The sequence below is a fragment of the Cetorhinus maximus genome, chromosome 1, assembly GCF_964194155.1.
Source record: "Cetorhinus maximus chromosome 1, sCetMax3.hap1.1, whole genome shotgun sequence".
NCBI classification, from domain to species: Eukaryota; Metazoa; Chordata; class Chondrichthyes; order Lamniformes; family Cetorhinidae; genus Cetorhinus; species Cetorhinus maximus.
Genome location: NC_135879.1, coordinates 153,699,827 through 153,727,175, shown reverse-complemented (window position 1 = coordinate 153,727,175; position 27,349 = coordinate 153,699,827). Strand labels below are relative to the sequence as shown.

General features: G+C 40.1%; 2 protein-coding genes across 4 annotated transcripts in view; one reads left to right on the top strand and one right to left on the bottom strand.

The window, feature by feature from the left end:
• cnot7 (CCR4-NOT transcription complex, subunit 7) overlaps positions 1–4,005 on the top strand; it is a 58,339-nt gene extending 54,334 nt beyond the window's left edge. Inside the window, exon 7 of the mRNA XM_078548558.1 lies at positions 1,778–4,005. Within this exon, the coding sequence (XP_078404684.1) occupies positions 1,778–1,909 (132 nt within the window). The 3' untranslated portion in view covers positions 1,910–4,005. The remainder of the gene's footprint in view (positions 1–1,777) is intronic.
• An 8,866-nt stretch (positions 4,006–12,871) lies between these two features.
• zdhhc2 (zDHHC palmitoyltransferase 2) overlaps positions 12,872–27,349 on the bottom strand; it is a 183,878-nt gene continuing 169,400 nt past the window's right edge. For 2 of the 3 annotated variants that reach the window (XM_078548420.1, XM_078548406.1), the window contains one exon: positions 12,872–26,998. Coding sequence is in view for 1 of the 3 variants with exons in the window: in XM_078548406.1 (XP_078404532.1) it covers positions 26,805–26,998 (194 nt within the window). In the remaining 2 variants the exon portion in view is untranslated. The remainder of the gene's footprint in view (positions 26,999–27,349) is intronic. The other variant, XR_013577521.1, reaches the window with a different exon arrangement.

The following is a 27,349-nucleotide window of genomic DNA, read 5'->3' as shown; positions in this document are numbered from 1 at the left end:
GAAGAGAGGGTTAATGAAGCTGATGGTTTTGATGTGGTGTACATGGACTTCCAAAAGGCATTTGATACAGTGCCGCACAATCGACTTGAGCAAAGTTATAGCTCATGGAATAAAAGGGACAACAGCAACATGGCTGCGTGATAGGTAACAGAGTAGTGACTAATGGATGTTTCTTGGACTGGAGGAAGTTTTGTAGTGGAGTTCCTCAGGGGTCAGTATTCAGACCCTTGCTCTTCCTGGTATATATTAATGACCCAGGCTTTGGTAAGCATGGCACAATTTCAAAATTTGCAGATGATACAAAACTTGGAAACATTGAGAACTGTGAGGAGGCTAGTGTAGAACTTCAAAAGGACATAGACAAGTTGTGGATTGATGGAATAGGCGGACAAGTGGCAGATGAAATTCAATGCAGAGAAGTGTGAAGTGATTAATTTTGGTAGGAAGAGTACAGAGAGACAATATAAAATAAGGGGTACAATTCTAAAGGGGGTATAGGAGCAGAGGTCATTTGAAGGTGAGTGTAGGTAAAGCATACAGTATCCTCTGCTTTATTAGTAGGGGCATAGATTACAAGACCAAGGCGGTTATGTTGAACTTGTATAAAACACCAGTTTGGCCTCAACTGGAGTATTGCATCCAATTCTGGGTGCCACACTTTAGGAAGGATGTGAAAGCATTAGAGAGGGTGCAGAAAAGATTCATGAGAATGGTTCCAAGGATCAGCAACTTCAGTTACATAGATAGTTTGGAGAAGCTGGGGCTGTTTTCCTTGGAGAATAGGTTGAGAGAAGATTTGATAGAGCTATTCAAAATTATCAAAGGTCTGGACAGAGTAAATAGGGGAAGAACTGTTCCCAAAGGTGGAAAGATCAAGAATGAGAGGGCACAGATTTAAGATAATTGGCAAAAGAAGCAATGGAGATATTGGGAGAAACTTATCATGCAGCGAGTGGTTAAGACCTGGAATACGCTACTTGAGGGTGTGGTGGGGGCAGATTCAGTCGAGAGGGAATTAGATTATTATCTGAAAAGGAAGAATGTGCAGGGTTGCGGGGAGAAGGCAGTGGAATGGCACTTAAGTGAATTGCTCATTTGGAGAGCTGGCACAGACAAGATGGGCCAAATGGCTTCCTTCCATGCTCTAACAATTCTGTGATTTTATTGTTGCAACAAAATATACTTTAGACTTAGCTCAGTTACCATTGTGGTATGTATATAGGTGGAAATGCACAGTTAGCCACTAGGATTAACAGCTAAGCTAATGTACTAAGAATAATTGCTTAATCTATGCCAAAATAGATGTAAGCAGCCTATTATTGGTGTCTGGGTTTTATAATTGTAATTCTTAGTTTTAGAGCAAAATGTGTGTAAATCAACATCAGAATTGCATATTAGATTTTGTCGTACATTCTGCAAGTTACAATTAGCTAGCTAACGTGAATCAATCATACAAATACATTACTTCTGTGTGATTGATTCAGAGTAATTTTTTTTAAAGTGGATTTTAATTGTCTTTTTGGGAAGCAGTTACTAAACAATCAAAAAGTCAGAACAACAATGCTTGGCGAGTTGTGATCAGGTAATTCAGAACCAGAAGTGGTTACTAAACTCATTGATCCTCAAAATAATAGTTAATTTTTCTGCAGTACCCTAAAGGTTAAGGTGCCGAAAATAGATTAAGAAAGCCAACATATTTTGTTTAGAAGAATCTTTTACCTAGTAGAGACTTTTCTGAATTTTGATTTGTTTTCTTGTCTATCTTTTTTTCTTCCAGATGTTCTTTGAGGATCACATTGATGATGCCAAATATTGTGGCCACCTGTATGGCCTTGGCTCAGGCTCGTCATATGTTCAGAATGGTACGGGAAATGCATACGAAGAAGAAGCCAATAAACAGCAGCCTTGACCGGAAATGGGGAGATTAATTTTTTGGGCCACATATACTGGATCTAATTTTTATCTGTGTCTGAGTTGCTCAGACATTCAGGTTTCCTTCTTTTCCCTGTTCTTTCTGTTCACTAGATTTGTGCCAACATCTTGGTCGTTCTGACCTTGATAAGGAAACTCCATGTTGGTATAATCTGCCCAATTAGTTCCAATACAGATTTTCTTTGAAAAGTTGCTGGAAAAAGTGGGAAGAATAACCACCTGGATGAATTTTCAAGCAGTTATTTTCCCCCCTTCTTCCTAAAAGCATGCAATAAGTATCAACTGGTTATTTATCTAATCTAATATGTGGCACTTAAAATAAAAACAGGAATTTTAGCTATTCAGGATTGTGGACCATCGAATTTGCACTTTAAAGAGTGACTGGTTCCTCTATTTTATGGGAATTTTGCTGCTTCTTGTTCTCACGTTCTCACAAGTGAGATGAGAAAGCTCGGAAACTTGAACTACTTCACACCATTGAGTTACTGTTTATGGATTTTTCGTGCCTGCTGGCTTAGTGTGACAGCATCTCCGCTACCGGTTTGTGGTAGCAAATAATATTACTGAAGCTCTTGTATTTGCTGCAGTTGAAGAAGGAGACCTGTAAGTGTTGCCTTACAATTTTTCCTTTTAACATCAGTTTCTTCTGGGAATGCCTCCCATACATTCAATTCTAACATATCGGAAGTGCAGCTAGCTGAACCAAAACCAGCATCTAACATGCTTAGTGTTGCAGCTACTACGCCTGTTTGTACATGAACTGCATTGTTGTAATAAAATAAAACTTGAATGAGTTTAATTTCAGTTTTAAAAAACTTACAATTTATACTGGTCACACCCGAGCACTGATGTCATTAGTGCCAGATTATGTCTGTGATATGATATTGTTTATGACAATGAGCCTTTTTTCAACTGAAGAATGTTCTGAGATTTTTTAAAAACTTGGCTTTATTATAAAAGATATATTTTCATTCTCATTGACAGTAATTACAACATTGCAGGAGCATCTCAGTTACACCAAAGCTAGGCTTTCTCCAAAAAGTTTAAAAAAGCACTGTCCAATTTACATGGAATTTTTAACTTCAGTTGGGGTTTTCTTTGATCAAATCCTTTTTCAAACAGAGTAATGCAGAAATTTTGTCATTTAATTACATTTTAATCAGTGTTTTTATTTCTGACTCACCTTCCTGCCTACCTAGTGGAGAATCGGGCTTCAACTTCTCTTTTACCCACTGTTGTGCTCCTGTAGAGCAAATGACAGGAAGCACATATTCACACGAGGGAAAACAAGCAGGGTTTTCCTGTTTTGGAATATAGCTGAGAACTGATCAAATCATTTTAAGTGCTTTGGGTTGTTGTCTGAAGAGATTCAAGCCCTTGATAATGGAGAGGTAGACAATTGTTTCTCTGCTAGCACAGTGCGAGGCCATACATGCATTGTAAAATTGAATTGTAATGCTGTTAGGGCTTTCAAAGTGGCTGTTACCACACACAACCCGGAATTAATAGAAATTCATAATCAACACTTTAATGCTACTGTTTTATTTAACATTTTACTTCTGTAGGATCAAAAAGGTGGAATTTTAAAAAATCTTTGAAAAGCCAGACTTTGTCTTTTTACAGTATTGCAATTCCATGAGTAGCATTAAGTAGGTATATCAACTGAGTGATGCTGGTTTTGATGCAGCATGACATGCTATGCAACCCCTTTAGTACATTATATATGAACTGTAAACACCATGTAATATATTATTGAGTCTTATGCATTGTATTCTGCATGCATTTAGAGCAGCTGAGCAGGAAGACCTTTAGTGAATAGCTGGTACTTGCCTGAAACCATCAAATGCATGTTGCAGAATTCAGTCCTTATTAGATTTCAACGAGCTTAGCAAAAGGTCAAAATCCCCAGACCAATGTGACTACGATGTAATTAATGTGTTCTGTTATTTCATTTTGTTACAGAACTGTAACTTAATGGACCTTTTATAAAACAATTATGTGAAAAACAAGGTATTATTTGTTTTTAAACCTTTTTGTAAATAAAGGCTTCAAATTTGTTTCTTACTTACATAAGGTCTGGTTGCTTGTTTTTATTGGCTCGCAAGATGCCCATCACTTTTCACATTGTTCATTGGAATTAAACAAACCCTATTTCCAGCCTGACCAGTAAACTTGGACTGCAAAAGTTATTTTGTGTATTCCAGTTGAACCTTGGGAAAATAATGACTTGTTCAATGTTTCATTTCCTCTACCTACTATTGCCTCTCCAATCTGCAAGGTAGAATAATTATAATCAAAAGCGAAGTTATACTAGAATTAGAAATAGATGTTCTAGATAATCCTTTATATGCATTAACCTTCAATGTATCTTCCAACATAAGGATTAACTGCATGACAGCTCCCGGTTTAATATTTGCCTCATTATAGCCTCGGGTAAGAACCTTAGTCTGAAGTCAATCTTTGGGTCATTTTATTTCTTCCAGTCATTAACACCACAGTCTAGTTGTCTTATAGAAAAAAATTCTACAATTTTCTTCAGTAACCTGCTGTGAATCAGTGGATGTTGCAACCTAATCTGAAAATTTATTTGAAATGTTACTTTAGTTAAAACCAATAAAAGATTTTTTTTCTTGGTACTTGCGCCAGACTATTAGTTATGCTGTACAATTGCTTGTGCATTTCCAGTAATAATCATCTGTGTAAAGTTTACAACGTGTCTACTGCAGCACCTTCTGTGGAGTTCCCATTTTTTGCCCTTCCCGATTTTAAAATAAATTTTTAAAAATTCATTCACGGGATGTGGGCTTCGCTGGCTGGGCCAGCATTTATTACCCATCCCTAGTTGCCCTTGAGTATGCGGTGGTGAGCTGCCTTCTTGAACCGCTGCAGTCCATGTGTGTAGGTATACCCAGAGTGCTGTTAGGAAGGGAGTTCCAGGATTTTGACCCAGCGACAGTGAAGGAACAGCAATATATTCCCAAGTCAGAATGGTGAGTGACTTGGAGGGGAACCTCCAAGTGGTGGTGCTCCCATCTATCTGTTGCCCTTGATCTTCTAGGTGGTAGTGGTCGTGAGTTTGGAAGGTGCTGTTTAAGGAGTCTTGGTGAATTCCTGCAGTGCACCTGGTAGATGGCACACACTGCTGCTACTGTGCGTTGATGGGTGGAGGGAGTGAATGTTTGTGGATGTGGTGCCAATCAAGCGGGCTGCTTTGTCCTGGATCGTGTCCAGCTTCTTCAGTGTTGTGGGAGCTGCACTCATCCAGGCAAGTGGGGAGTATTCCATCACACTGCTGACTTGTGCCTTGTAGATGGTGGACAGGCTTTGGGGAGCCGGGAGGTGAGTTACTCGTCGGACGATTCCAAGCCTTTGACTTGCTCTTGTAGCCACAGTATTTATCTGGCTTGTCCAGTTCAGTTTCTGGTCAATGGTAACCCCCAGGATGTTGATAGTGGGGGATTCAGTGATGGCAATGCCATTGAATATCAAGGGGCGATGGTTGGATATTCTCTTGGAGATGGTCATTGCCTGACACTTGTGTGGTGCAAATGTTATTTGCCACTTGTCAGCCCAAGCTTGGATATTGTCCAGGTCTTGCTGCATTTGGACATGGACTGCTTCAGTATCTGAGGAGTCACAAATGGTGCTGAACATTGTGTAATCATGAGCGAACATCCCCACTTCTGACCTAATGATGGAAGGAAGGTCATTGATGAAGCAGCTGAAGATGGTTGGGACACTACCCTGAGGAATTCCTGCCGTGATGTCCTGGAGCTGAGATGTCTGACCTCCAACAACCACGACCACCTTCCTTTTTGCTAGGTATGGCTCCAACCAGTGGAGAGTTTTCCCCCTGATGCCCATTGACTGCAGTTTTGCTTGGGCTCCTTGATGCCACACTCGGTCAATTGATGTCAAGGGTAGTCACCCTTACCTCACCCCACCTCGGGAGTTCAGCTCTTTTGTCCATGTTTGAACCAAGGCTGTAATGAGGTCAGGAGCTGAGTGGCCCTGGCAGAACCCAAATTGGGCATCAGTGAGCAGTTTATTGCTAAGCAAGTGCCGCTTGATAGCACTGTTGATAACCCCTTCCATTACTTTACTGATGATGGAGAGTAGATTGATGGGGCGGTAATGAGGATTTGTCCTGCTTTTTGTGTACAGGGCATACCTGGGCAATTTTCCACATAGCCGGGTAGATGTCAGTGTAGTAGCTGCACTGGAACAGCTTTGCTAGGGTCGCGGCAAGTTCTGGAACACAAGTACTATTCCCAGAATATTGTCAGGGTCCATAGCCTTTGCAGTATCCAGTGCCTTCAACCGTTTCTTGATATCACGTGGAGTGAATCGAATTGGCTGAATACTGGCATCTAAGATGCTGGGGACCTCCGGAGGAGGCCGAGATGGATCATCCACTCAGTACTTCTGGCTGAAGATTGTTGCGAATGCTTCAGCCTTATGTTTTGCACTGCTGTGCTGGGCACCTCCATCATTGAGGATGGTGATATTTGTGGACCCTCTTCCAGTGATTTGTTTAATTATCCTCCACCATTCATGACTGGATGTGGCAGGACTGCAGAGCTTAGATCTGATCCATTGGTTGTGGGATCGCTAGCTCTATCACTTTAAGCCTATGCTGTTTGGCACGCAAGCAGTCCTGTGTTATAGCTTCACCAGGCTGACACCTCATTTTTAGGTATGCCTGGTGCTGCTCTTGGCATGCCCTCCTGCACTCATGATTGAACCAGGGTTGATCCCCAGGCTTGATGGTATTGTTAGAGTGGGGGATATGCTGGGCCATGAGGTTACAGATTGTGTTCGAGTACAATTCTGTTGCTGATGGCCCACAGTGCCTCATGGATGCCCAGTCTTGAGTTGTTAGATCTGTTCAAAATCCATCCCGTTTAGCAAGGTGATAGTGCCACACAACACAAGGATATCCTCATTGTGAAGATGGGACTTTGTTTCTACATTGACTGTGCAGTGGGCACTCCTACTGACACTGTCATGGAAAGATGCATCTGCGGCAGGCAGGTTGGTGAGGATGAGGTCAAGTATGTTTTTCCCTCCTGTTGGTTCCCTCACTACCTGCTGCAGACCCAGTCTAGCAGTTATGTCATTTAGGACTTGGCCAGCTCAGTCAGTAGTAATGTTACCAAGCCACTCTTGGTGATGGACATTGAAGTTCCCCACCCAGAGTACATTCTGTGCCCTTGGCACCCTCAGTGCTTCCTCCAAGTGATGTTCAACATGGAGGACCATTGATTCATCAACTGAGGGAGGGCAGTACGTGGTAATCAGCAGGAGTTTTCCTTGCCCATGTTTGATCTGATGCCAAGAGACTTCATGAGGTCTGGAGCCGATGTTGAGGGCTCCCAGGGCAACTCCCTCCCGACTATGCCACTGTGCTGTCACCTCCACTGGGCCTGTCCTGCCGACAGGACATACCCGGGGATGGTGATGGTGGTGTCTGGGACATTATCTGTATGATTCCGTGAGGATGACTATGTCAGGCTGCTGCTTGACTAGCCTGTGAGACAGTCCTCCCAATTTTGGCACAAGCCCCTAGATGTTAGTAAGGAGGACTTGGCAGGGTCGACAGGGCTGAGATTGCCATTGTTGTTTCTGGTGCGTAGGTCGATGCTGGGTGGTCTGTCCAGTTTTATTCCTATTTTGTGACTTTGTAGCAGTTTGTTACAACTGAGTGTCTTGTTAGGCCATCTCAGAGGGCATTGAAGAGTCAACCACATTGCTGTGGGTCTGGAGTCACATGTAGGTCAGACCAGGTAAGGATGACAGATTTCCTTCCCTAAAGGACATTAGTGAATCAGATATCCAGTGACAATATCACTGCGTTATTGCCTCCCCTGTGTTTTATTTTTCAGGAAGAGAAGCAGAGGTTGGTGAGGTATCACTGGATATTCACCCTCTGGTACCTGAAATTCAGAATATACAACCAAGGCACTCCGACTTCCAACATATTCCGAAACAGTGCTTGAGGAAGCAGCATTTCACAAGGGAAACCTACATTGAGATATGGTGCTCTGCAGCCCACTTCAACTGTAAGCACCACACTACCAGTGACCTGTGCAGATTATTATGACGCTGAATGTTTCAACTTTGTTCCAAACTGTCCTGAGTGACACAAATCAGCTATGTACAGTTATATTGTTTGCTGGAGGCAAGATCATTTATTATTGCCTTCAACCAGCATCATTAAAGTCATAGATTGGACTCCCACAGTTGTGTGTGCTCCATTCATCAGTCCTGTCACCTCTGTCGATAAGAACTGATGTCCAGCGGATCTGTCACATAGGAAATGCTCATGTTCCCAATAGCTGCTGTGTTGGTTTGTTTGAAGCAGTCTACTATGCCTCCATTTCTTTCACCAGAAAGGCATGTGTCTTTTCCGAGGAGTTCAAAGCTATATGCTACAGTAATATCTAGTAACACCTGTGTTTTGTGAGGACATCAATTAAATTATATTTGTATGCATTCTGCCACCAATCATCAAGCTCACCACTGGAATTTTGAAACAAAAACAGAAAATGCTGGAAAAACTCAGCAGGTCTAACAGCATCTGTAGAGAGAAAAAAAGAGTTAACGTTTCAAGTCCTTATAACTTCTTCAGAGCTAAAGAGAAGTAGAAATGTAATGAAATTTATACTGTTTAAGGGGGGGTGGAGCAGGTGAAGCTGGATAGAAGGCCAGTGATAGGTGGGGGCAAGGGAGAGATTGCCAGACATGTCATGGACAAAAGGACAAAGGGCTGTTAATGATAGTGATACTGGCTAAGCAAAGCCCCCTCATTTCAGCTAAAATAAGTCAAAAACTTGAACTGGTAACCCTCTATGTACCAGAATAGATTTGCACCATTCTGCACGGCACCGTTGACTGCTGAACAGATCCTAAAAAGTTACAAAGATGCTTTCACAGGTATTAGATGTCTTCCTAGTGAATATCATCTTGAAATAGATGAGAGTGTGAGACCAACTTAGCATCTTCTGAGGAGACTTCCAGCTGCCCTCAAGTCCAACCTGAAAGACAAGATAGAGGAGCTTGAAAATTTGCTAGTAATTAAGAAAGTGATAACTCCTGCAGACTGGATTAACAGCATGGTAGCAGTAAAACTGTGTGCATAGATCCAAAACATCCCAGTTAAGCTTTGAAGAGATCTATCTACCCCATGCCAACCACTGAAGAGATTTTGCTGCACCTTGCCAAAGGCAAAGGTTTTTACCACCCCAGATGCGAAGGATGGATACTGGCAAGTGCAGTTGGATGAAAGCAGCAGTTTCCTGACTATGATCTGGGAGGTACAGATGGTTGTGCATGCCATTTGGCATATCTACTGCTCTGGAAGAGTATAAACAACGTCAACACAAGATCGTCAATGATCTTCCAAGAGTGGAAGCGATCATGGGTGATCTATGGATGTGGACTTATGATGGAAGAAGCCATCACAGACCATGATCAGAATCTAGTGAGACTGCTAGAGAGAGCTTGCCAGATTAACCTGAAGCTGAACAAGAAAAAACTGCAAATGAAGATGACTGAAGTCAAGTGCATCGGTCATGTACTGACAGCGAAAGGACTTTACCCTGATCCTGATAAGATGCAAGCTGTAGAAGAGATGCAGCAAGCAACAGATGTGAAGATAGTGCAATAATTTATTAGATATGTGAACTACCTAGCAAAGTTCTTGCCCAATTTGTCTTCAGACTGTGAACCTCTACACAAGCTCACTGCAAAGAATGTTTAGTGGTATTGGGGCACAGAACAAGCAGCAGCTTTCACTTGCATCAAACAATGCGTGAGGACAATGCCAGTGCTGAGGTACTACAATGTCCGCCGAAGGCATGCCGTGGTGTGATGCCAGTAAAACGGGACTTGGAGCGCCCCTCATGCAGCAGGACAACCAGTTGCGTTTGCATCCAGAGCATTAACGCAAACTGAAAACATTACACACAGGTTGAGAAAGTGTGTCTGGCTTTTGTTTTTGCTTGTGAGCATTTTAATCGATACTTGTATGAGAGAGAGAAAGTGATGGTAGAGTCTAACCACAAGCTACTTTAAAGCTTCTAACTGCCCTTAAGTGCCTGCAAAGGATATTACTTCATTTGCAGAGATATAATTTGAAAGTGAAGTACAAGCAAGGGAAGCAGATGTACATCACCGACATGCTGTTGAGAGCTGCACTCCCTTTGAAGGAAGTTGATGCTAGTACAGAGTGTGAAATCTTCCAGATTTAACGAGAAGCAACAGCGCAACATGCTTAGAAGTCATCAACCCAGCAGAGACACTGAATCTGACAAGTGTCTTGCTCAGATCAAGCAAACTATGCAACTCTTCAAATACACAGGAAGTAGTGATGAAAGGATGGTCTGAAACCATCAAGGACACGCTTGTTGCTGTAAGAGAGTACTGGACATAAAGAGCTGAAGTGACTACCCAAGATGGCATCTTGTACAAAGGAACTAGAGTCATGATCCCTCAGGAGATGAGAAAAAAAATGCTGAAGCGTATCCATGCAAGCCATCAAGGAATTGAGTCATGTCTAAGGAAAGCAAGAGAAGTGCTCTACTGGCCAAGTATGAGGAATAAGATTAAGGGCCACATCAGCCAATGCAATGCTTGTAATTAACTAAGCAAGCTAAAGAGACGCTCATGACTCATGACATCCCAGAAAAGTCTTGAAAGAACAAACGGTTTTTGTTCATGCATGATGACTTTCATAAAAGATCATGGATTCAGGTAACTTATAACTGCAAATGATAGTGCAAACAATTTGTTTTTTCTTTTTATGAAAAGGGGATATTTGGAGAAATTCCTTTGACCACTGTTGCGTTTTGAGTATTGTGGCTTGCCACATGTGATCACTGAGGTCACCTTTGGTAAAACAAAGGATTGTGGCAGAAGTCAGTTTTACACCACAGGCAGAATTTTTAGGTCGGCAGTTGGACAGGTGTGATCGGTGGGAACAGACCGCCGACTGCGATCGGCCCCTGACCGCAATTTCACGTTGGCTGGCCAATTAAGCCAGCGTGAAACGCACGCTGAGAAGCTCAGTGCTGCCGGGGTGGGGATGGAAAGAGGGTGGGCGCTGACATCAACGCGGGCGCTGACAGAAAGCTCTCTGAAGGCAGAGAGCTGCCTCAGGCAGCTGTAGACCTGAAAAGTCAAAAATAAAGTTTTGAAAAGCAGAAAAAAAATGTCCAGCCATCCCAATCAGGCACCTCTAAAATATACATGATAAAAATGCTGTCCACCGATTTTTATTTTTATTTTAATTCATCACGGAAACCTTATCCTGCCCTTGGATGAGGTTTCATGAAAAACGTAAAGGCCTCCTGGCCAATTCGTCCCCTCCGTCAACTGTAAGCTTGGACGGGCAAAGTAAAATTAAAGACAATTGCGCCGTTAATGATCTTAATTGCCCTCTTAATTGTCGGCAGATGTGCTTCCGACTTTTGCATGCGTGTGCCAACTGAAATATCGCGCAATCACGGGATAATGTCAAGACACTCGCTCAGTGTCATCTCACCCAATTTCACACTGGATCAGGGCAGGCATGCGCCCACCCGATCAGCATAAAATTCTGCCCCATGTGAAACTGAAAGAGCCCTGTAATTTTAATTAGACATCAATGGAATGCCTTTGAAGCAGTTCAGTATAATGAGGGAAAGATAGTTGTAATGGTAAGCATGCTTAGAGCACTTCATGCTTGGTAAAGTTATTAAACTTGTTGTGTCATTGAGTTGCTATTCTTGGAGATGACACATCCAGAGACATCTCCTTCCACTGTAGCTGAACAGGAGGTCCTGCAGGCCTTCTCCTTGTCATCTCAAAGACTACGCTCCTTCTTAGCTTTATTATGAAGCAGCAGTACTTCAATGCATAACCCAAACTGTGCACTATGGACAGGCATCTCAGAGAGTGATCAATTTCTAAACCTCCTTTCAATTCCAATGACCCGATTTTTCTCTTTAAATTCATTAAATGGACGTGTCACTGACAAGCCAGCATTTGTTGCCCTCGAGAAGGTGATGGTAAGCTGCCTTCTTGAACTGCTGCAGTCCACCCAGAGCTCTGTTAGGGAGTTCCAGGTTTTGGACACAGCAACAATGAAGGAGCTGTGATAAAGTTCCAAATTAGGATGGCTTGGAGCGGAACTTGCAGATGGTAGTGTTCCCATGTGTGCGCTGCCCTGCTAATGCATGGCCCTTTATGCTGCTGCATGCATTTATATCTGACAACACTATGTAATTTATTATCCCTCCCTCATCCCCCAGTGGGATGAGTAACTGATCGCAGTTGGAGGTGAGAATTCAATTGGGCACCAGCTTACATCATTTAAATTAAACTGAACTTCATAAATTCAGTGGCTTCAGTGCTCATTTGGTTAGGCTATTACATATTCCTCCAGAGAGTTACTCCAGACATGGTACTTTATCCTTAGGGTGATGCACATTTTTTGCTGTGACTGTTATGTTTCTCATGGGTTCATTTCTTGCATTGGAGAAGCACAGGGCCTTTTCACAACCGAAGATATACTTTCTTGCTATTTGCAGGAAAAGCTGACCTAGCTTGTGTATTGTGTATGTGATGTTGGATGGTGAGATTATGGGTTTCAGGTTGAGATGGATCACAGCAGATATTCCAAACCACTGTCCAGTATCTCAAGCATTTCTCAATCAGTGATGGGTGCAGTACATTTGGTATAAGGCATTGAATTGATTTACCACAGTTGTGAGGATCTGTTTCCACACTTCACCCCATTCCTCCACAATTATCTGGCAGCCAAGCTATTGTTGATATGATATTACTGTTGAATGGTAGCTTGTTTAATTACTAAACAAAATTAGTGAAGGTATGATTCATTGCAGAGAAGGAAAGTTTAAAAAAAATACACGAAGCAAGAACTGCACATACCCAGTGGTCACAATCAAAACATGTCTTTATATTGGTTGAGTAGTTCCCAGCATTACAGAGTATGGTAAACAGCACATCAACTCCCATGTATGATATATGTTTTGTGATAATTCAAATGCATACACAAATTACGTCATTAAAATCCATTTTAACAACAAAATGCCACAGCTTACACTGATTGCAAAAAACAATCAAAACAGAGCAATACTTTTCATTAACATACAAAAATTCTGACAATAACAAAGCTTTATACCAAAAAAATTGAGCTGGCTGAAATAATGGATACCAACATGCTCAATTTATCTTCACTGCTCTGTTTTATTCTCCTTTCAGTAGGGAGCTGTCTTATAAATTAGATTAGAAAAGGAAGATTTTACAAAATAACATGACTCTTTAGTGTTAAGTATATTGTTGCAACATTTTCTAGGTACCTTACTTGTTCATGAATGGAGGGGAAATCGGAATATCATCCAAAAGAAAACAGTAAAACAATTTCTTGTTCTCCAACTTCTGCAGATTTATCATGGAATTAAGATCCATTGATTTAGGTAAAGTGGCTGGAATTGTTTATTGATAGTTAAAAAAAGAATGGATTGAAAGTTGCAATTTACAAAAGCTTACTTTTTTTTTTAAATAGCTTTGATTTTGGTCTGTACCAAAAAATATCTTTTGATATAACCTTCATATGAAAATGGTATACTTATTCACAGCTTGTGATAGTTGCCTTAGATTTTCCGAACCATATGATTTCTACAGACAGCAAAATAAAATTGGGGCTGAATTGTTGCAAGTCAAAACAGATTTTCTCACATTGTGAAAAACACTGATGTTGCTTTATAATTACCAAATCTCCCCTTACTTAAATTGTGACTTACGCCAGGAGACTTATATACAGCTAATGCAAAAGCATGAAGATACAACAATTATGGAGAATGTTTTGAGATGTATGGACCACTATTTCATTTTTATTAAGGCAGGGAATAGTCTGTTTAGGTGGTATACTGTGTTGAAAGTTAGTTTCAAAATTATTGTTTTAATTATTTAATACCAAATGGGAATTATCTAATCAAATATTGTTTTAGAAAAAAATTTCTGAGATTATTAAACATCAAATAATAGGTCTTACTAAATAAAGATGCTGAAAATTAGACTTAGGAAAATGTGATGTGCTTAACTCTTAAGTGGTCAGATTGTTCTACATGAATAGAGCCTTCCTGTTTGAAACTTCAACGCTGATGGGGTTTAGATTTTTAAACAAATGTATGTATTTTAAAATTCCTTTGGCGTTAATTGCTGCTCAGATATGTGTTATTCTCTGTCAGGAAACATGGTCCAGAAATTTGGGCATGTCCATTTTTGGGTGAATGGGGCAATCCCTGCACCTGAATAGTGAGGCTTGAGGCTCTCTTAATATTGGGCCATGGGCCTCATAATGGAGCCAGTGTGTCAGTGAGAGCTTTCTGATGGAGTACAAGATTTGGTAATTGGGTCTGTGGGCTATGGATCCAGGCTAAAGTTTTGGGGATTGGGTTGGAGATCAAGGCTTTGGGGATTGTGAATGCTCAAGTCGGAGGATCCAAATTATATTACGTACTACGCCTCCCATTGAATTCGGCAACAGAAGAGTTCAGCCCATTTATGCCTGGATGCATGCACTGGAATCCGTTCCTTGTCTGGTAAATTTATTAGTGTGCAAGTGGAAGTGTCTGCTTTATCCTAACAACAAAACACTGAAAAGTTGATTTATAAAGTTGCAAATAAGGGCATAACCCAAGAAATAAGAGGAGTAGGCCATTCGTCCCCTCAAGCCTGCTCCGCCATTCAGTTAGATCATGGTTGATTTGATGTGGCCTTAATTCCACTTTCCTGCTTGCCCCTCATAATCCTTGACTCCTTTGTCAATCAAAAATCTGTCTAACTCAGCCTTGAATATATTCAATGATCCACTGCTCGCTGAGGGAGAGAATTCCAAATACTAACAACCTTCTGAGAGAAGAAATTCATCCTCATCTCAGTTTTAAATAGGAGAACCCTTAGTTTGAAACTGTGCCCTCAAAAAATGATCCATTGGGCAACCTGGGTGTTTAATAAATACAGCTTTGCAATGAATAAGAGTTACATTGCAAACTACAAATGATGTGAAACTATCTGAGAAGATACACTGTGAGTCAGATAAATGACCTGACTCAGAAGTTATACATACATACATACACACACACACACACAAAACCAATCTGTATAGTGAGGGTGGTCCTGGAACTGCACCATATTTTAGCATAAGGTTAATATAAAGTTATCCAGTTGACATGAAGCAGGCTATATAATTTGGAATACTCTAACTACCCTAAGCAACCTAAATTTTGTCAAATCCAAAAGACATATGTTCCATAAGAAACTTGGTGGTCCCTTTGTAATTTTTCCATTGCGGTACCCGAATAAATGATCACTACTTGTAATCATAGTTTTATCTATGTAAAAAATCTAACCAAGGTAACTCATGGCAAGATGGTAATGCCAACCAAGTTCAACTCATTCCATTTATAAGCAAATTATCTGTTAAATAATTGCAAATGTAAATCATCAATACCTATAAGTAAAGAAACTTTTATTTAACTATCAGTAAACCTCCTGTGACATTGTTTAGGTACTCTGGAACTAGGAACATGCTTTCTGATGTTTACTGCACCTTAAAATTTGACAGTGGTCTGCTCATCACTGTAATATAGCAATTTACTGAAGCAATCTATCACATGACTAACAGTTTAAAAAAAAAATCACACCTTTAATTGATAGTAAAAGATACATGATTCATAGCTGTAATATTTGTAATACTATTGCCACCTTAGAAAACTTGCTTAAAATGCAAGCAGTAATGATTTTGCACTTTGCTTCCCAAAATCTTTACAGTATAAAATCTTCCACGGTAAATTTGCAGCATCTACTTTCGCTATAAATCCTTACATTTGTTTATTTTCCTCCTTGCCAAAACCCTCTTTTCTTGATTATTTATATAATAAAAGTGATTCTATAGTTCTTGCGGAAGCTGTTGGCATTTATAACATGCAGCAGGAATGTACCCTTGACCAAATGGCTACTCATGCCAGCTGGTTTGGGTCTGGCTGTCAGACTCCAGGCACAACATCCTAGCTTAATGTCAAAATGCCAGATAAACATCCTCTTCAAACCTAGCACAAACATCAATCCCCTCAGCAACATAGAAAATTTCACTTAGCCAACAACCAAGACAGGAAAATAAGGCCCATTGCTCAGGCCTTAGTAATTTGTAAATTTTTTACTCAATTGTTATCTTGCCTGGGTTGTTGTGGTGCACGCTGGCTCCTTTGGTTCTAGAAAAGCACAGTGTAAATTACAATCCCACGATGCGACTATCACTCTTATGCAAAATTTGCTCACAGGAGTTTGAAGTGCCTAGCAAACAAATTTCTGGTGAAATTTCCAATTGCGTGACTGAACCAAAGTTTAAGTCCTAAGCCACAGGTAGATGGGACTCCTACATGGGGTTATCCACTTGAATGTATTTTTAAACAACAAATAATTAATTTCATGAGTTAACTCATGAAATTTGCATTAATGCAAATTTAACTTTTTATATGGTTATATTTTAAGCTGGGTAGAAATTAAGTTCACAACTGGAATCACTTAGAAAAATTAAACTAAACAATTTATTACCTGAAGTAAATTCAAATTGCAGTATTTAAATTGGTTTCTTTTCTGTAGAGTCTTTCATGATCTGTGCTCCAATGTATTCAGTTTCAGCTAATCAAAAAAAAGTGAGATTCTTGTTTTTTTTCTCATTACAAATTCAATGTGCTTTCCATAGAATTATTAAGTAAATGCCAGACACATACTTAAAAGAAACTCGAGAAAGATATTGGGTCAATTTTCAGTTTGGCCACTTGATGTTTGTGAGATACCCAATCAATTTTCATGATTGAGTCTTATCACCGTTCCATTAGAGAGCTGCCCATGTATTTAGCATACAGATGGACTGATAGCAGGTGGAATGATTTCTGTGGGGCAAGGAGTAGCATTGCTGGGGCCATAAAAGTTGTCACAGGAACTTACCTGCAGTGTATTTTAAGTGCTCTGCAGAGTCCCTTCAAGGTCCAGCCATTAGGCTGCTCAATGCCAAGTACCAATGGACAGAGCTTGTACAGCGCACACTCCAACCACAGCTATCAGAAAATTGTAGTGGGGTACCATTGATATCATATGACCTCAATTTGCATGGGCTAATGAGGCATCTGTTTCTGGCAGATGTCTGGGCTGCTCATTTCAATGATCCCACCAAAATCTCCAGTGGGAACATTGCTGTGTTCTGACATTCATTGTGGTACAGTTCCCAAACAAAAACAGCAAAAAAAATTATTCTCATTATGTATAAATTTTTTCTTTCTCTCACTCATTCATTGGGGGGTGGTAAAGAGAGAGAGATAGAGAGAAATGTAGATAGATACATATCATTAAGGGTAAACATCAACTAAGAGCAAAAAAAAATGTTGAATAAAAAAAATAATTTAAGCGATCAAATATGTTTATTTCATGGACTAGGCAGCTTCCAGTGATCCCTTTAAGAACCTCTAGTAAGGCTGCAGTAGACACACAAGCATTTGGTGATTAATTTGAACTGGACCCTAAAACAAACATTAAGGGCCCAATTTGCTTACTCAGGACGCTCAATGGTTTTTGAGAAAGGTGAGTTGGACAATTCCACAGGAGACTGGAAGTCATAAAGTCATAACAGCACAGAAGGCGGCCATTCGGTCGAGTGAGTCCATGCTGGCTCTCCGTAGAGGAATACATCTACATGTTAGAAATCACGACCTGAAAATTGCAGCCCCCACTCCATCTTGAATGCAAATTTTTGGTCCAAAAAGTGGGTGAAGAGGACAATTCCTTCCCTCTGATCTTCTTCTGGATTCTCACTAAAGCAATATTTCTTTAAAATTAAATCTCTGTATCCCACCGTAGTCGATAGGAAAAGATTAAACCTGTAAAAAAAATTAGCAATTCACTTTGTTTAATTTAACTTACTTGACCCTCTTCTCGCCTGGAATCCAGATCCCAACATCTTTGGCCTGTCTAGGCTAACTCTGCTGATATGCTATAAAGGAACAGCTCACTGAAGGAGCTGCTGACATTTGGATCAGATGTTAAATAGAGACCACATTTGCTCCCTCTAGTGGACAAAGATGAAGATGGCAGTAGTTCAGAAAGAGCAGGAAAATTCTCCTGAGCCAGAATTTTCAGCTCAGTGAGCAGGGGCAGGGCCCGCCGAGGCATAAAATGACGCAGGGTGACGTTGGGCGTGCGTCCCGATGTCACCGAGCATCATTTAGATTTTCAGTTCGGCGGGCGCGCAGCCGACTGTCACGAGGGGACATGTCTTAAATTTTTTTCTTCATTTAGATTTTTAAAACTTAAACTAATCTCCGAGTGGGAACCTCATCCCGCCTGTGGATGAGGTTTCCTAAAAAGTGCAAGGGCCACTTGACCTTTTCGCCTGCCCCACCAACTGTAAGGTTGAACGGGCAGCAAAAAATTTAACTCAATTAACTTTTTAATGGCCTTAATGGGCTTTTCAATTGTCGGGGGGCGTGTTGCCGATTCCAGCATGCGCCCGCCGACCGAAATATCGCAGGACTGCGCATTGACATCAGGACGTAATTTTACACTCAAGCGGGTTGGGCCCGCGCCTGCCCACCAAGGTAAAAATTCTGCCCATGGACAGACAACAAGGCATCTTTCTGATTTAGTTCAAATCTTGTCAGACTCATATCTCTAGAGCTGGCTACGAAGAGTCATTAAAATGCAAAAGCTTCTTCTAGGGATGTCCACTGACTTTTACAAAAACATGTGATAAACCCTTTCACTTCAGAGGGCACAGAAGACAGGAAGGAACTTCAAAGGACCACAATCCAATTAACCTTTTTGCCTGGTGAAACAATGACTCTTTGAAAATTAACGTAGCAGCCATTTTTGTGTTTTTTAAACTGTATAAAGGAGGCTGTAAGAAGCCATCTTGGGAGGCAGAGTGAAGATCCCCCAGGAAAAACTGTGAGAAACATCATCAGAGGGATTTTTGCTTTGCCACTGGAAGTCTAAGAGGAAGATATTAAGAAATCAACTGCTGTTCTGCCCAAAGAGTCCAGGCAATTTGGAAGTGCTGTAACCGCAGAACTAATGAAGAACAAGAAACCTCTCTAAAAACCTGCTTGACCTGCTGAGTCCACCTGAAAAAGGCAAACATTGACTATTTGACTGGAGAAGCCATTGCAGTTGCTAAACAAAACCTCAAGTTTCAACACCCTCACTTCAGAAAGAAGGAATTCAAGCAACCGGCCTGCAACAATATTGTAAAGACTGATTTGAAAACTCAGCTGTATGTATATTTTTTATTTTATCTGCATTTTAATCTTTGCATTTTAGTTAATAACTTTATCACTTTTACTTAAGTAACTTTCAGAAATAGTTAATAAACTAACCTTTATCTTTTTTAAGACTAAAGCTTGTCTGTTGGTTATTTTTAAATCAATCCACTCAAATTTAAAGGGGGCTACATGCACAAAAATTCTTAGCCCATGGACCAATTTGAGGAAACACCTTTTACGTGGTCGTGACAACACGTTATTTGGCCAATCAGTCCACGCTGGCGTTTATGTTCCACTTCAACCACATCCAACTACCAGCAAAGCCCTCTATTCATTTCTCCCTCATAGGTTTATCTAAGCTTCCGCTTAAATGCATATTCTATTTTCTGTGGTACCAGTTTCACATCCTTAACACTTTCTGGGTAAAGAGGTTCCTCCTGAATTCCCTATTTGATTTCTTGGTGACTATCTGCGTATTGATGAGCTATATTTTTGCTCTTCCTCACAAGTAGAAACATTTTCTCTGCATCTACTCTATCAAAATCTATTGCAGTGGTCTTTGTCATGCTTATGTCCTTCTCGAGTACTGTATTATCCTAAACCTTATTATACTGCAATCATTGTTGCCTAGATCTTCCCTTACTTCTACTTTTCATATTTTCACTGGTTCATTCCCCATTACCAGAGCCAGTAGTGAATCCTCGCTTGTTGAGCTTCTTATATGCTGGATTAGAAAGTTGTCCTGTACACAATGTAGGAACTGCATTCCCTTGTCACATTACCCCCTCTTCTGGCCAATTAATTTTGGGGTAATTGGAATCAGCCATGATTATTTTACTTTTTTTTATTCATTTCCCTAGTTGTTGCATATTTTTTTCTCTACCTCCCTTTTAGATGGGCTGTGGGCTATCCCTATTTGTGTGATTAATCCTCTATTATTGCTCATCTCTATTCCATAAGACCATAAGACGTAGGAGCAGAAATAGGCCATTCGGCCAATCGAGTCTGCTCCGCCATTCAATGAGATCATGGCGGATCTGATAATCCTCAACTCCACTTTCCTGTCTTTCCCCATAACCCTTGATTCCTTTACTGATTAAAAATCTGTCTATCTCAGCCTTGAATATATTTAACGACCCAGCCTTTACAGCCCAATACGGTAAAGAGTTCCATAGATTGACTACCCTCGGAGAGAAGAAATTCCTCCTCATCTCTATTTTAAATGGGTGCCCCCTTATTCTGAGATTATGCCCTCTGGTCTTAGACTCTCCCACAAGGGGAAACAACCTCTCAGCATCTACCCTGTCAAGCCCCCTAAGAATCTTAAGATGTTTCAATAAGGTCGCCTCTCATTCTTCTAAGCTCCAATGAGTACAGGCCCAACCTATTCAACCTCTCCTCATAAGAAAATCCCTCCTTCCCCAGGATCAACCCAGTGGACCTTCTCTCACTGCCTCCAATGCCAGTATATCTTTCCTTAGATAAGAGGACCAAAACCGTTCACAGTATTCTAGGTGTGGTCTAACTAGTGCCTTGTATAGTTTTAGCAAGACTTCCCAACTTTTATACTCCATTCCCTTTGAAATAAAGGCCAACATTCCATTTGCCTTCCCTATTACCCGTTGAACTTGTATGCTAGTTTTTTTAATTCGTACATGAGGACCCCCAAATTCCTCTGTGCTGCAGACTTCTGCAGTCTTTCTCCATTTAAATAATATTCAGTTCCTCTATTCTTCCTGCCAAAGTATATAGCCTTACACTTTCCCACATTATATTCCACCTGCCACATTTTTGCCCACTCAATGTGTCTGTATCCCTCAGTAGACTCTTTGTGGCATCCTCACCGCTTGCCTTCCCACTTATTTTTGTGTCATCTATAAACTTGGCGATAGTACATTAATTTTCCTCATCCAAGTCATTAATATATTTTATTCATAATTATGACCCCAGCACCGATCACGTGGCACTCCGCTAGTTACAGGTTGCTATCCTGAAAATGCCCCCCATATCCCAACTCTCTGTCTTCTATTAGTTAGCCAGTCCTCTATCCATGCTAATATACTACCCCCAACACCATGGGCTCTTATCTTATTAAGTAGCTTTATGTGTGGTACCTTATCGAACGCCTTTTGGAAATCCAAATATATTACATTTACTGGTTCCCCTTTATCTATCCTACTTGTTACCCCTTCAAAGAATTGTAATAAATTTGTCAGGAATGATTTCCCCTTCATGAAGCTATGTTGGGTTCTGCTTGATTACATTATGCATTTCCAAATGCTCTGCTATTACATCCTTTATAATAGACTCCAACATTTTCCCAATGACAGATGTTAAGCTAACTGGCGACCTATAGTTACCTATTTTTTGTATCCCTATCTTTTTGAATAAGGGTGTTACATTGGCAGATTTCCAATCCTATGGGACTTTTCCAGAATCTAAGGATTCTTGGAAGATTACTACCAGTGCACCCATTATCTCTGCAGCTATTTCCTTTAATAGCCTAGGATGCAACCCATCCAGGTCCAGGTGCCTTATCGGCCTTTAGCCCCATTAGTTTCCCTAGGAGTTGTTTCTGTAGTGATACTATTGTATTTATTTCCTCCCCTCCCCCTTTTGCCCCATGATTATTTAGTATTTTTGGTATGCTATTACTGTCTTCTACAGTGAAGACTGATGCAAAGTATTTATTCAACTTCTCTGCCATTTCCTGGTTCACCATTATTATTTCCCCAGCCTCATTCTCTAAGGGGCCCATATTGACTTTGGCCTCTCTCTTCCTTTTTATATATTTAAAGAAGCTCTTATTGTCCATTTTTATATTACTTGCTAGTTTACCCTCAAAGTTTATTTTCTCCCTTTTTATTATTTTTTTGGTCATCTTCTCTTAGTTTTTAAAACTTTCCCAATCTTCTGGCTCACCACTAATCTTTGCCACATTGTATGTTTTTTCTTTCACTTTGATACAATCCTTAACTTCCTTGGTTAACCATGGTTGGTTTATCCCCTTCCTACAATCCTTCTTCCTCACTGGGATATATCTTTGCTGTGAGTCATGAACTATTTTCTTAAAAGTCTGCCATTGTTCATCAACCATCTTTTCTGCTAAACTCCTTTCCCAGTCCACTCCAGCCAACTCTGCCCTCATTCTTTTGTAATTACCCTTATTTAAGTTTAGCACAGTTGTTTCCGAACTAAGTTTCTCACTCTCAAACTGAATACAAAATTCCACCATGTTATGGTCACTGTTTCCTAGGGGATCTTTTACTCCGAGATCATTTATTAAGCATTTATTACACATTACCAGATCCAAAATAACCTGATCCCTGGTTGGATCTACAATATATTGTTTTAGGAAACTGTCCCAAATACACTCTATGAATTCTTGCTTGTGGATTCTATCTCTGTCTTTTTGATGGTTGTGTCGCTTTTTCTACTGCCATTATGTTATTTCTAATAAGTACAGCTTCTCCACCTCCCCTTTTTCTCACTCTGTCTTTTCTAACTATGTTACACCCTGCAATGTTTAATTCTCAGTCTTGAATATTCTATAGCTATGTCTCAGTAGTCCCGACTGTGGTTTCTCACAATGTGCTATTGCCTTTAGCTCCCTTGTTTTATTATGGACACTCTGTGTATCTGCATAAAGTGCTCAAATCATTTCTTAATAGCAGTTCCTCTCACTTTATTTGTAATCATCTTTTTACACTTCTGTTTTGTTACTCTAGTTATTCACTGGCCATTTATGTCGTGTGTCCCCCCACCCTCTTATTTTAGTCTGCTCCATATTCTCCTTTCTTGTTTCACTTATATTTAAGCTTGTTTCATTTCTTGTAGGTCTCTCCTCACCTGCCTTACTAGTTTAAGGCCTTTACAATCTTCCTGTTTACCCTTTCTACCAGAGTAATGGTCCCATTCTGGTTTAAATGGAGCCTGTTCCGTTGGTACAGCTTCTTCCTGCCATTGTATGGTGCCAGTGCCCCATGAATAGGAACCTTTCTTTCCACACCAGCCCTTTAGCCAAAATTTTGCTCAACCAATTTGCCTCCCTCTATGCCAATTTGCATGTGGTACAGGCAATAATCTAAAGATTATTACCCTCAAGGTCTTGCTTTTTCATTTAGTTCCTAACTTCTGATACTCCCTCAGCAGGATCCTACATTACAACAGTGATTATACATTAAAGGTACTTAATTAGGTGTAAAATGCTTTGGGATTCTTGAGGATGTAAAAGATGTTATCTAAATGCAAATTATTTCTTAATGAATTTTACTTGATTTAATTTGGAAGAACAGAGAGATAAAAGGGTTTGGAGGAATCCAAGATTGCACATAGTCTAATGATGTGAACGGTTTTCTTGTGTTCCATATTTTATACTGTGGATCCAAGCCTCAAAATTTGGCATGCTATTTCTGGCTGCAAGTGCGATGCCACCATGTTGGAGAAGGTCATTAGGCACCCTTGTCAAGAACGTTAAAGAGGGAAATAATTTAATTAAATTAAGGTTCTGCATTATTCTTACAACATCAGTTTCCAATTTCTGAACACCTGTGTTTCACTTGCCACATGCTGAACTTGCACAATACAATTTGAGGCTAGCTAACTGGCAGGAAGGACACCTATAATTACCTGAATGTGGAGTCAGTAGGAGCAAGAGTTCTCCTCCTGGCACCACATTAAAGAACAAAGCTCAATTTCTTCCTCTGCTCCTTCCCATCCACCTACTCACCCGCCACATCCTCTCAACCCCACAGACATTGATCCTCCATTCTTGGACCAGGTCTGTACCCCTTCCTGCATCTGATTCCCTTCCTGAGGCCTGATCCCTCCTTCCCCTGTACACTGATTCCTCCCCACAAGGCCCGATCTCTTCCCTTTCCGAGACACAACCTGTTACCTTCCAAAAGTCTGATGATCACACCACCACCTCCCTCACGCACCTTGCCCTTCCAGCTTCTCATCACACCGTGGGCTCTAATTCCACCCCAATCCCCCTGCCCAACCCTCCTTGGCCTTCAATTACTTGAGGGCCACTATGATGCAGATAAGGGGCTGATCTTGGTTTGCTCTTTATTGACAGGACCCTCCCCAAACATTTTATGTTAATGAGATCTGAGTCCCATTATTGTGGGCTCCTCGGACCTCACCATTCAGATGCAGGGATTGTAACCTAAGCCCCTTCTCCCCTTCCCCGAATGTCGAAAAATAGATGCACTTTAATTTCAAGGCCAATAAGTGTTGGGGAATCGAGTTGAATGGCTAACTTTATGCACAATATAACAACAAAAGAAAAACAGAAATTAAATTTTGATAAACAGATCACACAAACAAAAACTTTGGGGACTATGAGTTTAAATCCTCCTTAAATAGTTATACTTTTAATTACATTTTCATTTGGGGCGAATTTTTTTAGCAATAATGTTTTTGGGAGGCATTAATCTTCTAGTGGGATAGACATTTTTTAACAGAGGCAAGCTTAAATATGTGTTAAGACTGAATTGCTATATTTGATGTTATAGTAAATAAGAACTTAACTGCCACAAGCTGTGATAAACAAGATAGTTATTTATCAATCACATTACTGAAAATACTATTAGTGCATCACTTATGGAACAAGGATTTTTCTCACCTTGTTGTAAACTCTAGGTTTTAATTAACTTTATTTGAGTCATGATTCTTTTTCTCTGTAGCTCATATCATGTGGTTATTGTTACAGCATCTTCTCTGTATCTTCTTCAATACAGTGAGTTTCTAAAGAATGTAACAAAACTGAAACACCAGGTGCACTTTTAGGGTCTTTAACCTTTGACAAAATAAGATTTTTTTTTCTAATGCCTACAATTGCATATATTCATTGACATTTGAAACAACACTGCATTGAGCGAAGAGGTCATATCACCAGTTTAACAACAATTGGTAAGTTTCACAATATATTAAGTTTAAGTCACTGACCTGTACTTTTTTTTTATATGGTAATGTCAATCTGAATAGCAAAACCATTTTTCACAGAAAAACTTCATACTACAAAATGCCTCAGCATAACACACAATCAGAAAACTAATTTGGCTACTGTATTCATTCTAATGCATTGTTCCAACATCACTCATCTTTTCCAATTGAGATCAGTGTTTCTGCCTTTATTTTAAAAACCTGCAACTCCAGCAGTACATAACCCTCAAAACTGTTTCTACTTTTATATCAGTCAACGTATGTTATTGTAAGATTGAATGATTATTAGTTTGTTTACTGACCTGTTTTAAGATGGACATAAAAGAGGGCTTTACATATTAATATGTTTTTAAAAAGCAGCCAGAAATACACATACCTTCAATAAAACCTAAATAAAAATCACTGTTCCCAGTTCTCTAGCTTTCATTGCACAGGGAAAGTCTTTAGACCCTGTTACCTCAGCAATTGTTGGAATTTATTTCTATAAACCAGTTGGAAAGAAAATTAAAGAGGTTTAAATTCTAAACTGGTATTGGGACACTGCCGAAATATATCACGATCGAGTAACCAGATGTTCTGATAATTTGCTTCAAATGGCTTACAACACTGAGCCCAATTTTTAATAAAGGCACTGTGAAGGGGACAATTTGTGCTTTTTCTACTCCATCTCTTCAACAAAGTGTTTTTTGTATTTTAAATCACTTTGTATTAACCATAGAAATGGCACTTTCATGTCACATGCCTACTTATGATATGCAAATGATGCAAAACATACTTTTGTGTGCACCATTCACCTTGTTCACTCAACTACAAGACAGCTTTATAATGGTATGCACACTGGATTTATCATGCTAAATTAACTACTTTTACACAGGGGAAAACTTTGTGCCCCAGAAACTGACCATGGGGGTATTTCTCAAGGGGTCAATTTACGTAAATAAGTTAAAAAGGATCGAATGCCACATTTGGGGTATATAGAATGTGACATTAGAAATAAAGCATAGTACAGAATACTGCAGGTCTACAATACTTTTTAAAATAGCTGCATGTTTTCCTTTTGCACTGCTCTGGCCCTGCAGCCAGCAACAAGAGGCTACAGCAAGATTGTAAAATATCTGAGAAGCTTGGGGAGCAATATCCCACAATATTATTTTCTTATCCCAAATCTTTGCAAAAATTTCAATAAGAGCCCCATAGTGTATAAATCAAAGGCATATTCATGTTATGTCATCTAATTTTTCTTAAACGTCACCGCTTAAAATTCCGAAGTTTGAAGTCTTATACTTATGAAATCCTTAACATTGCCTGTTATAAAGGAAGCCACTAATTTCCATCATGACACAAAATGTTATCATATGTACTGCTCCCAAAGAATAGGTGCCCTTGTACGTATATGATTTGATATGGAAATCAAGGCAATAATATAGTATGAGTAGTAATAGAACCAGTGTTATTTTAGCACAGTTTCAATGGGCAAGGTACCACTTTTTGCTCAGTAACCTCATACCTGCTTCAATGCCAATTACTTTTGCTATAAATGTTAAGCATGTTTTGTTAAGCAAATACATTCAGAATAGAATTATATTCCCCAATGTACATTTAAGGGTTGCTGGACCAATATGTTTTATGTGTTAAGCAGTGATAGTAGGAAAGCCAATTGGTCATGGGAATATTTCCTTTGGAACATGCCCACAGAGGCACAGACATCTGACAAGGATGGTGGGCAGGTGACGGTTGGAATCTTGAAGAACGTTTCTTCCCAGAATTTCCTCCATAAGCAGCTGCACCTAGGGCTAAAACAGATACACCAGATTTAGATTTCCTTAGCATCACAATGGGGGAAGGAGTCTTCAACAACCTGATAGAGAGATTACCTGCCTATTGTAGAACCCATCTGTTCCATTCTGCCATGTCACTGCCTAGGCAGGTGAAGGCAAACATTTACATAACACAATGATGTGTCCTGTAGTTTATTTAAGTACACTTGATTCCATCGGGCCTCCGATCTGACGGGGTTCCCCACTGGTTCTTCAATCAGTGGGGAACAACCGGTCGGCCCCACAAAATCCTGGGCCGCATGTGGTCAATTTTGTGGAGAAAGCAATAGAGATTCTCAAAATAGCCTCTCATGTTGCCTTCATTTT